The 11,449-nt window shown below is 48.4% G+C and overlaps 1 protein-coding gene across 2 annotated transcripts; it reads left to right on the top strand.

Annotated features, from left to right (window-relative positions):
* The first annotated feature begins 34 nt into the window (after window positions 1-34).
* On the top strand, window positions 35-10,664 carry tlk2 (tousled-like kinase 2). 2 transcript variants are annotated; one of them, XM_052048636.1, is made up of 21 exons: window positions 35-713; window positions 1,715-1,797; window positions 2,847-2,924; window positions 3,021-3,090; window positions 3,620-3,663; window positions 3,768-3,866; window positions 4,158-4,259; window positions 4,370-4,462; window positions 4,566-4,676; window positions 4,770-4,906; window positions 5,537-5,689; window positions 5,784-5,850; window positions 5,936-6,033; window positions 6,114-6,195; window positions 7,850-7,941; window positions 8,020-8,109; window positions 8,215-8,384; window positions 8,766-8,904; window positions 8,991-9,102; window positions 9,371-9,478; window positions 9,570-10,664. In XM_052048636.1, exons 2-21 carry the CDS (start codon window positions 1,717-1,719, stop codon window positions 9,741-9,743), a joined length of 2,100 nt encoding a protein of 699 aa, XP_051904596.1. In that variant the 5' UTR covers window positions 35-713; window positions 1,715-1,716; the 3' UTR covers window positions 9,744-10,664. The 2 variants fall into 2 exon arrangements, with proteins under 2 accessions (XP_051904596.1, XP_051904597.1); XM_052048637.1 differs by lacking the exon at window positions 3,768-3,866 and having other exon boundaries at window positions 37-713.
* Window positions 10,665-11,449: the final 785 nt, after the last annotated feature.

The raw sequence follows: 11,449 nt of genomic DNA on the forward strand, positions 1-11,449 counted from the left end.
CTATTGGTCCGCACGAGATTTGCAGGAACAGCCGCTTACTACTTGACACAATCTCACGAGACATTATGAGATTTGGGTGATTATTGTTTACATTTCAAAAAAAAAAAAAAACGCCTGGAGAACCGAACCGAATCGATCCGGATTTAACTGAAACGCCAACTTTTCTAAAGGGCAATATTGAATTCTATACGAGGAAGGAAGGAAGGAGACGTGCATCGCCCAACTTTGTTAAGGTCGCCCTGGACCATAAAAGCATCCCCACCACAGGGGGAGGAAAAAAGTAGGGGTTAACTGACGGCAGCTTTAAAGACATCATTTATACCTGCTGGAGAGAGGTGGGGGGCAAATAACTCCAGGGTCGCCATTGTGTGGACGGGGAGACGCGATATCACAACAGTTATGGTGCTCGGCGAAGGGGACGTGAAGGGGATCCCCGCCTAAGAAGTGCTAAAAGGCGGGTCCGGGATACCCTCAGCTGCCGAGGCCTTCCGAGCGGAGGGTGGGGGAATCCTCCGTCGGAATCCTCTGTCGGAATCCGGCCGTCGTCCTTACCCGAGTTTACCGTACGATCCTCTCACACAAGCGTCACGCGAGGCCCGAGGCTGTGGATGCGGCCTACAACGGGAGGGACTGACGAGCACCGGGGGGAAACAACGGGGACGCCACCCGGGGATTAAAACAGACCCCGAAGAGCGAGGAAACGCTCGAGTGCAGTGAGTATCTCGCCCGAGGTTGTCGAGTGAAAGAATTGAGGTGGGGAGATGCTACGTTGATTCGAGCGTCGTGGCACCAACATCCTGACACCACTCGGAAGATGCTTCTTATAGGACAGGCAAGCTAACGCTAGCCGGCTGTCTTCATCTCGTCTCACGCGTCTCCATTAAACATTCGAACGGGTATATTCACACGTTCTCTCTCCATCACCCATGTTTGTCACGCCTGTGGATATGTAACTCAGTAAAACCTCAAGTTTGAATGTTATTTATAATTTGTGTTAGCGTCTGGGGGTTGCTATGCTAACGTGTGTTGTGAGAGGAGGTGCGGGGGGCGCTAGTTAGCTCGTTTATGAAGCCGGCTAACTATCTTGTTAATAATGCCAATCGTAAACAATTACTTTTTCACAGTCACTTTATGAGTTGTTCATCCCCTCGCCCTAAAAATAAAAAAGTATTTCAAGAATTGATCTGTGTGCTGAATGTTGGTGGTTTAATATATGCAAGCCATAGGTGAGCTTATGTCAAATAACGTTCATCAGGTAAACTGATACACGTATCGTCGTGTCACTGTTACCTTTTATAAATAACTAAAATATTCACATGCATGTCCATCAGTTTCTGTACATTAGCCTGCAAGCTGTCCTCCAGCTGTGTGACCTTTGATAGGTAGCTCCAGCTGCATGTAACTTGGGCCTGTAATTTAATGTCAGGCAGTTATCACATGATGATACAATTTTTTTTATACCAAAGGCAGTGATTCCCCAGATCAGGCCTCCATTGTGGATGCATATCACCTTTATCTTCTAGTTTTTGTTCAGAAGACATGGAATATATTGGGATGAGTCAAATGAAGAATTATTTGGTATTCACAGCTGTGCTGTGACTCATCGCATCCTATGTGTTTTGAAAAACAATGATCCGTAGCTTGCCGCTTGATCGTGCGGGACCCCGGCGACGGCGGCCACCGCTTCTTCATCTGTGCTCTCTTGTGTACGCAGCCATGATGGAAGAACTGCACAGCCTGGACCCTCGGCGACAGGAGCTGCTGGAGGCTCGCTTCACTGGGGTTGGCGTGGCTAAGGTCAGTGGAGGTCTCCTCTTGCTTCTTCCTTCTCTTAGGACTTTTGCCGTGACATACCTTTTGCTCAGTGGCCTTCCTTTGTGTGGCACGCCTTGTATATGTGTGTTTTTGGCTGGCCTGACATGACAACTCCCCCCCTCTCTTGCTCATGATCTACTGCCTGCATATACAAGTGGCGGTGCCTGCCAAGAAGGCCACAGACGGGATGGGAGTGCAAAGAGGGGAGGAGGGGAGGGAGAGTACAGATGAAGGCCGAGGAGGAATGCTGAAATAGTTTTTCACCAGGTGTGAGTGAGGCGGCGTGGCAGTGTTGTTGCCTCGTCTTTACGGGAGGTGATCCTGGAACGGTTTCAGGAAGGAGACTGTGCCAGCGGTGGGCCGTGTGCCAACCATCGGCAGAGCTTGAGCCCGCAGCATGGCATGGCTGCTGGCGCCGCAGAGAAAATGGCGGCCTTCTGCCACCCCGTTTGATGAGAGGTGCTCTGTGTGTTGAGGAGGCGTCTACTAATCATAGAAAGTTGCATTTGGGTATTTCTTCCGAAAATTCAGATGTCACAAACAAGTTTTATTCTTGACCGTCATCTTCATATTGGGTTATAAAAGATGTATTTGAAGTTCTGCGTGATTAAAAAATATAATCAGTAAAATCCTGAGCAGTTTTTCTGTTGACAAAAATCTGATGAAATGCCTGGTAATTCCCAGCAAAAAGCTGACACTTTTTTTTTTTTTTTTGGTAAAAGCTGACAATGAAATACATCCTTGGCAGCATTTCTAATGTTGAGGGAGCCATTTTAGGGAGGGTTCAGCGAGAGAGCGCTTGTGTGCTCTGAATGACAAAGTCGCTCTCCCCCCCACATCGGGCAGTGCCTGCGGAATTCTGATGTGATTTGTTTGAGTGACAAGCCGGGGAAGAGCTGAGGCATCACACGGTCGCCCATAGCAACAAGGCAGCCTCAGCTTTTTACTTTCCACCAGTTTATGCTCACAGCATCCAGTCCAAAATGTTAAATGACCGTAAGCCCGAGTGATAAAATGCCTTTTCTTACCAGGGCTCGGGTCAGAGTCAGAACGAGTCGTCCAACCAGAGTTTGTGCAGCGTCGGCTCGCTCAGTGACAAAGAGCTTGAGGTTCGTAAGTCGTTCCTTCTGCTTGCTTACTCTGGGCACGTACAGTATCCGTTGAATACATGACTGTCATAAATGAACTCACTTCACCCCCCGCAGACTCCGGAGAAAAAGGCAAATGACCAGAGAGTCCGAAAACGGAAAGCGGACCACTTTGATGGCAGCCAAGGTGAGACTCCACCTTGCATCACATTGAAATTGAACACACCCGACTGGAAATACTTTTGCATGGGCACTACAAACATTTCAATGCCAAACTTCTACATTCTTGATAATGAAGAGTGATTTGAATAGAATGTACTTGAATTACACTCTGCTCCATTTTCATTATAGTGGCGTAAAAACATCAATATTGTCATTTATCATGATAGTTTCGGTGAAAATGTATCATCCTTAAGAAAAAAAAATTCTCATGACAGGCCTATCAAGCATTGGCGCATACCTCTGAAATCCCGTCATGAGTGCAACTGTTCGTCAAGGTGCCACTGTCGAGCACATTAAGCATAACCTCATCTCAAAATTATTCACAAATTTACTGACTCATTGTGAAAAGTTGGCCTGTTTAGTTGAACACAAATGCTGATACAGTCTTGCAGCAATTAAAGAAATGCACATGCGGGGAAAGGGACGTTGTTTTGTCTTCAAATGTCTGAATTTGAATCTATCCGTCCACTAACTCCGTGCATCTTCTTCGTCAGGCAAAGCAGGAACAAGGGGGCATAAAATTAGCGATTATTTTGAGGTGAGTGTCAAAAACTCTCTCTCGTTTGCGCCACGTTTCATCCTTTTCCCGCTCAACCGCTTTCCCGTCCCTCGTCTTCTCTTTTTTTCCATTTCGCTGTCTAGTTTGCGGGAGGCAGCGGTCCCGGTGCCAGCCCCGCCAGGGGGATCCCACCGGTGATCCGCTCTTCCCCGCAGCACTCCCTCTCCAACCCGCCCGTCACGGTGAGCGTCTGTGCAACCGGTGAACGCTTCTCTTTCTCACCTGCCCTTTCTATTCTTCCACGCTTGTTGGGAAACCAGGAGGGCTCACACGGAGTTCCTTTGACATTTTTCTGACTTCTGATTTCGTGTTATAGTTAGTTTTAAAGTAACATTTCCAAATACTCACCTGTAAAATCATAGTCGTCCTCAGTCTTAAAGTGACAGTGTGAATGTTGATCCTGGAGCCTTAAAGCTGGAAAAAGTGCTGCAAAAAATCCTAACAGAGTGTCCCCCCCCCCTTCTATTTGGCAGGTGCAACAGGGAAGCCCGTCGTCAGTGGGCTCAGCCAACACAGAGCACTCGTCGTGCTCTTTGAAACCAGTCACCCTTTACCTGCTCCACAAAGCCACACAGGTACTTCTGAAGACCCTCACTTGAATTGACTTGCTTCTAATTGATTCTCCTCTATTCACCAAAGCACCCCCTTTTTCTCCCCCCCTCCCCTTTTGCACTTCACCCGATAGTCCGACCTTACCATAGAGAGGCTAATCGCAATGGAAAACAACAAGAATTCCGACCTGGAGAAGAAAGAGGGACGTATCGACGATTTGCTGCGGGTACAACTAATATCATCAACCCCCCCCCTACCGCCCCTGCCCTGCCTCTCAGAAGACTCCTCGGAGATTCCTTTTTCATCTTCCCCTTGCTTGTGTGCTGCAGGCTAACTGTGACCTGCGGAGACAAATCGACGAACAGCAGAGGATGCTTGAGCGATATAAAGAGCGCTTAAATAAGTGCGTGACCATGTCCAAGAAGCTCCTGATTGAAAAAGTAAATGCCGCTCCACCCCACCTTGCTCCACCTTGTGATTGATTGATTGATTGATTGATTGATTGATTGATTGGTGTTTGTCTTGCGCCGCAGTCCAAGCAGGAGAAGATGGCGTGCCGAGACAAAAGCATGCAGGACCGCCTACGGCTGGGCCACTTCACCACAGTCCGACACGGAGCATCTTTCACCGAGCAGTGGACGGACGGCTACGCCTTCCAGAACCTCATCAAGTGAGTGGCAACGCGCGATTACAACCATGCTCGGCTTGCGTGCGAGGAGAGCGTGATCACTGGACAGCCGGCTTTTGAACTCTTCCACAAGACGTACTTAGGCCTCGCCTACCAAGGACGTAGTTGTACGTCTAAGTCTTTTTTTTTTTTGCGTCATAGAAAGGAGGAGGTTCTGATACAATCTGTGAATGAGAATAAGTCGTTTGCATTGTAAATCCTGTAAAAAATGACCAGTAGGTGGCAGTGGTGCCTCACGTGATTGAAATGCATGTTGTACAAAAAGCTCTTCTCAGTTTTTTTTTTGCCCAAGAATCGTCATTTTCATGAAACTTAGCCATTTTGTAATGCCGATTGCTGAAGAATGGAAAAAGTCGAAGAAGAAGAGAGTCCAAACTTTATTTGGGTAGGCTCCATGTTTATATAGCATAAAACCAAATATTCTGTGGGCCTTGCAAGATAAGTCAAAATCCAGTAAAACGCTGGGATTGAGGGGGTTGCTCCAGTGAAAATGGCTGGGATTGAATGAGTTAATTTGCTGTACATTACTGAATGGAAGGTGCACAGATGTCGGACATTTTTCCACGACATGTCCCCCCCCCTTTTATTGGTGTGTCGCGCGCCCCTCCACAGGCAACAGGAGCGCATCAACTCGCAGCGAGAAGATATCGAGCGGCAACGTAAGCTGCTGGCCAAGCGCAAGCCGCCCTCCATGGCCCAGACGCCGCCGCCCAACCTGGAACAGAACAAACGCAAGAGCAAAGCCAACGGCACGGAGAGCGAAGCGTATGCAAATGCAGCTCGGTTTGCTTTTAAATGGACGATCTTCCTTCTTTTTAGTTTTTGTAACTTTTTTTCCTGACTTGTTTTCTCGTTGCAGGTTATCGCAGGCCGAGTACCACGAGCAAGAGGAAATCTTCAAGTTAAGATTGGGCCATCTAAAGAAGGTAAGGCTTCGCTCGCGTGACATTCGAGGGTAACGGAGCCGTTACGGGCAAGGGCACGCCGACACGTCTTCGTCATCTTTTACAGGAGGAGGCCGAGATCCAGGCGGAGCTGGAGAGGTTGGAGCGAGTCCGCAACTTGCACATTCGCGAGCTCAAAAGAATCCACAACGAGGATAACTCCCAGTAGGATTTCCTCCCTCTGACACCCACCCTCAAAGGCCTTGCGTGTTGCTTGGATACTCACCTTCCTCTCCTGCTTGCAGATTCAAAGACCACCCGACGCTAAACGACCGATACCTGCTTCTTCATTTACTCGGACGCGGGGGGTTCAGCGAAGTCTACAAAGTGAGAGAGAGATTCATTAGAAGATCGCAAAAGCACAAACACTGTAAACAGTTCATTCTTCAACGAACGAATTGAACTGAATTCAACGGTGGTCTCGTACTGACCGCTGATATCTCATTTAAACTCTGAGGCTAAAATAATTTCCCCCCCCGGTCCCCCTTTTTAAAAATAAAAAGGGGGACCGGAGGGTGTGTTCCAACTACAGAGGGATCACACTCCTCAGCCTCCCTGGTAAGGTCTATTCAGGGGTGCTGGAGAGGAGGGTCCGTCAGGAAGTCGAGCCTCAGATTGAGGAGGAGCAGTGTGGTTTTCGTCCCGGCCGTGGAACAGTGGACCAGCTCTACACCCTTAGCAGGGTCCTTGAGGGTATGTGGGAATTCGCCCAACCAGTCTACATGTGTTTCGTGGACTTGGAGAAGGCGTTTGACCGTGTCCCTCGGGGAGTTCTGTGGGGGGTGCTTCGTGGGTATGGGGTACCGAACCCCCTGATACGGGCTGTTCGGTCACTATACCACCGATGTCAGAGTTTGGTTCGCATTGCCGGCAGTAAGTCGGAATCGTTTCCAGTGAGGGTAGGACTCCGCCAAGGCTGCCCTTTGTCGCCGATTCTGTTCCTAACCTTTATGGACAGAATTTCTAGGCGCAGCCGAAGCGTTGAGGGGGTCCGTTTTGGGGGCCTCAGTATTACATCCCTGCTTTTTGCAGATGATGTGGTGCTGTTAGCTCCTTCAAACGGGGCTCTCCAACTCTCACTGGAGCGTTTCGCAGCCGAGTGTGAAGCGGTTGGGATGAAAATCAGCACCTCCAAATCTGAAACCATGGTCCTCAGTCGGAAAAGGGTGGAGTGCCCCCTCCGGGTCGGGGAGGAGATCTTACCCCAAGTGGAGGAGTTCAAGTATCTTGGGGTCTTGTTCACGAGTGGGGGTAGGAGGGAGCGGGAGATCGACAGGCGGATCGGTGCAGCGTCTGCTGTGATGCGGACGTTGTATCGGTCTGTCGTGGTGAAGAAGGAGCTGAGCCAAAGGGCGAAGCTCTCAATTTACCGGTCGATCTACGTCCCAACCCTCACCTATGGTCACGAGCTATGGGTCGTGACCGAAAGAACGAGATCCCGGATACAAGCGGCTGAAATGAGTTTTCTCCGCAGGGTGTCCGGGCTCTCCCTTAGAGATAAGGTGAGAAGCTCAGTCATCCGGGAGGGGCTCAGAGTTGAGCCGCTTCTCCTCCACATCGAGAGGAGCCAGATGAGGTGGCTTGGGCATCTGATTCGGATGCCTCCTGAGCGCCTCCCCGGTGAGGTGTTCCGGTCATGTCCCACCGGGAGGAGACCCCGAGGAAGACCCAGGACACGCTGGAGAGACTATGTCACCCAGCTTGCCTGGGAACGACTCGGGATCCCCCGGGGAGAGCTGGAAGAAGTAGCTAGGGAGAGGGAAGTCTGGGCTTCCCTGCTAAAGCTGTTGCCCCCGCGACCCGGCCCCGGATAAGCGGTAGATGATGGATGGATGGATGGATGGATGGCTAAAATAATTCTGCAGATTTTTTTTTTCCTGACCTTAAAAGTTCCACTCTAAGCAAAATCCCTTGTTGATTTGAAGTCTAAATGAGTACCTCTCTCAACTTAAACGTCTCCTCCCTCAACTTTCTCTTTCAGGCCTTTGATTTAACAGAGCAACGGTACGTGGCGGTCAAAATCCACCAGCTCAACAAAAACTGGAGGGATGAGAAAAAGGAAAACTACCACAAGTGAGTGACACGCCCACCGCCAACAAACGGGCCTTCCCCACGTGTCGCGTAACCCGCGTTTGTGTTTGTTTGTTTCAGACACGCATGCAGAGAATACAGAATCCACAAGGAGCTGGACCACCCGCGAATAGTGAAACTCTACGACTACTTCTCGCTCGACACAGACTCGTAAAGTCACTCATCTTGTCTCGGAAGATGCAATTGTTCATTTTGAGCAACTTTCCCTTCATCCGGCCCCTGCTTTTTTTTGTTAATGTTTTTTTTTGCTGTCAGGTTTTGCACAGTCCTGGAGTACTGTGAGGGCAACGACCTGGACTTCTACTTGAAACAGCACAAGCTGATGTCCGAGAAGGAAGGCCGCTCCATCATCATGCAGATTGTCAACGCCCTCAAGTACCTCAACGAGATCCGGCCGCCCATCATCCACTACGACCTTAAACCAGGTGAGGGTTACTTGGGCCTCTTAACTCGCATTCCCATCAATACCGACCGTCAGCGCAGGGGTATTGGTGGAGCTCGTCTTTTTTAGGATTAGAGTTAGGGCTAAGTTATGTCCATCCTGGTTAGTTTGGGAGAGTCTTGCAAACACCGCTTGGAGCCTTTTTAAAAAAATTTTTAAAGAGCTTGATTTTTGCCAACATAGAGGGTGATATGCAAAGTGCCGTTCACCCCTCATTCACTCCCAAAGACGTTTTTAAACGTCTTTTCAGACTTGTTCCAGAATTGGCTGGTACTGAATGAGTTAAGCACCGTTTGTTCCCCCGAAAGCACGATAAGCAAAGTTGTTGTTGTTATTGTTGGTGTTAAAATGTCAAATCATTCAGGTAACATCCTGCTTGTGAACGGCACGGCGTGTGGCGAGATCAAGATCACAGACTTTGGCCTATCCAAGATCATGGATGACGACAGTTACAACTCTGTAGACGGCATGGAGCTCACGTCGCAGGGGGCCGGCACGTACTGGTGAGACCAAAGCTTACGGACATGGACGTGGGCTTTTATTGATTTAGTTTTTAAAATTCCGTTCTCATGCCATCTTCAACCTTCAGGTACCTGCCCCCTGAGTGTTTCGTAGTCGGAAAAGAGCCCCCCAAAATCTCCAACAAGGTGGATGTGTGGTCTGTAGGGGTCATTTTCTACCAGTGCTTGTATGGCCGTAAGGTAAGGAACACAGTTTACACACGTTTTGAAATAGTCACGATAACATCGCGAATCTGTTGCATGCACGGCTGAACAATTGGTCAATTTGAAATCGACATTGTAATGCCATTTTCAAATCGCAAAGGCTGCAATTTGGCTGGAGTATGGTAGGGGGGGTGGGGTACTGCTTAATTTCGGTTGTTTGGTTGGCTTTATTTATTTATTCAGTTTTGGTGTCTTGATCGGTTCAGCGATTAAGAAGTGAATTTTCCTTTACTTCCCCGTGAAGCCTTTTGGCCACAACCAGTCTCAGCAGGACATCCTGCAGGAGAACACCATTCTGAAGGCCACAGACGTGCAGTTCCCGCCCAAACCAGTCGTCACACCAGAAGCCAAGGTAAGGAACATATCCTTCCCGGCTTTTTTTTTTTTTTTTTTTTACACACATTTGTTTTTATCTTCACGTTTTGGCCTCGGCGCTCCCGCAGGCGTTCATCCGACGCTGTTTAGTGTACCGGAAGGAGGACCGCATTGACGTGCACCAGCTGTCCAACGACCCCTTCCTCATGCCTCACATCCGCAAGTCAGTGGCCTCTTCGGGCAACTCGGCCATGGCGGTGGCCTCCACGTCCAGCTCCTCAAACAGCAGCGCCTCCAACTGAGACCCCGTCCGCGCATCCTACACCCTCCTACTCATAGCATCCATCTTGAGGAGAAGAGGTATCCTCTCCTTTCCACTGCTGGTGGTTGGTGTCAAAGCCCAGGAGTGAAGGTGGCCTGCGGCATTTGGGGTTTTCTGCTTTAAGAAAAGAAAAACAAAATAAAAAAAGTCCAGAAATGCTTCAGCTTGGCCATAAGGACGAGACTGTATTGTCCCCCTCCCTTGCTCGCAAATCCATGCTTGAAGCCCCTCTGGTGGACATATTTTGCGTTACAAGTACCCCCCCCCCCCCCCCCCCCGCCCCGCGCGCCCCCACCCTAACCCAAACAGCATAGAATTCCCAGAGTTTGTGTGGACATGCACGGGCTCTGATAGGAGGCCATCACACAAGAGGCCCTTCACCGCCATCACCCCGTCAGCCCTGTGACCAAAGCTTTTAACCAGATGGTGGCGCCGTTCGCCTCCTCAGTTCTCAAATGCTTGACATGGAGTGAAAGTACTGAGGAACGTCCCCTCCCCCGCACCTCCCCCAAAAGAAAGCTACCCCCACCACCTTGTTGCCACCCCCATATTCTTCTCTTTACATTTTTTTCGGGAAGAGCAAAACCATTTTTATGGAGAAGACCTTTTTTTTTTTTTTTTTACCCCCCACCCTCCTTTTTTCTCTCTCTCTCAAGTTGCCTTTAATTAGAACTCTTGTTTTTGTTGACCCCCGCAAGCCTTCTACCCCTTCTCTCCTCCCCTGACTTCCTACAACAAACACACATATTTATTTAGGTATGTTTGAATTCAATTTTCAGCCATTTAAAAATGCAAAGGACTGATTGACCTTCTAGTACTTTTTCGGGGGGGAAGAGTTTGGGCCTTAGCAGGACGTTGCATCAACCATTAAAAAAAAAACAACAACAACTATTGTTTCAAACATGTGCTGTTGACTTTATTAGTTTCTTAGTCTGACTCCAAAAACCGAATAGTATTTACCAGTATACTCCTATTAAGAAAAGATTCGATTAAATCTAGTATGTCAAGATTCATCAAGAGATTGGAGTAGGTTAGCATCGAAGTGGCATGTCACCTTTCCAAGAGGACCACCAAGAGCTGTGACGGCGGAGGGGTGTGGGGGATGGGGTTTGTAGGTAAGTACCGGTACTGTATTTTGCACACCTCTGTTTTGATCGATCTTGATGTTGCCTTCAAGGACAGCCTGAAATCAGAGCGCTCCTCACAATACAAAGATATTGTTTCAAATGTTCTTAGATTTTTTTTTAAATCTGCTCCACATGTCATACATTTCAAAAGTAGTCAGTCATAGTCTAACAAGAGTAGTTATATTTTTTGGGGGGGGGCGGGGGCATTTATTTTACTTGAAATTAGTGGCCATTTTGGGGGGATATGGGGAGGGCTCAAAATAGTCAGATGGTGAGTTTAAGAATGAAGTCCCCTTTTTAAGAAAATAATTGTGCAGGAATTCTGTATTTTGGGTGAAAACAGTAGAAAATAAAGTTATATTTATTCAAGAAAGATGCGTAATAACAAATGCGGATAGATCACAGTGATGTTTTTGATACATGAAACAGTTTTTTTTCTTAAGTCAAAAAAATTGATACCATCAGTGTATGTAACAGTCAAAACAACTAAACAAGCGGCAATTTGTCAGAACCGCTATATTCAAAACATGACTGTATTAAGTTGGCTAGCTTGATGGCA

This window comes from Hippocampus zosterae, chromosome 17 (assembly GCF_025434085.1).
Source record: "Hippocampus zosterae strain Florida chromosome 17, ASM2543408v3, whole genome shotgun sequence".
In the NCBI taxonomy this organism is placed as follows: Eukaryota; Metazoa; Chordata; class Actinopteri; order Syngnathiformes; family Syngnathidae; genus Hippocampus; species Hippocampus zosterae.

Coding starts and splice junctions, on each gene's coding strand:
- tlk2 (XM_052048636.1), top strand. CDS start 1,717: ATGATGGAAGAACTGCACAGCCTGGACCCTCGGCGACAGGAGCTGCTG. Junction 6,034..6,113: donor CACAACGAGGATAACTCCCA/GTAGGATTTCCT, acceptor TCCTGCTTGCAG/ATTCAAAGACCACCCGACGC. Junction 8,905..8,990: donor CAGGGGGCCGGCACGTACTG/GTGAGACCAAAG, acceptor TTCAACCTTCAG/GTACCTGCCCCCTGAGTGTT.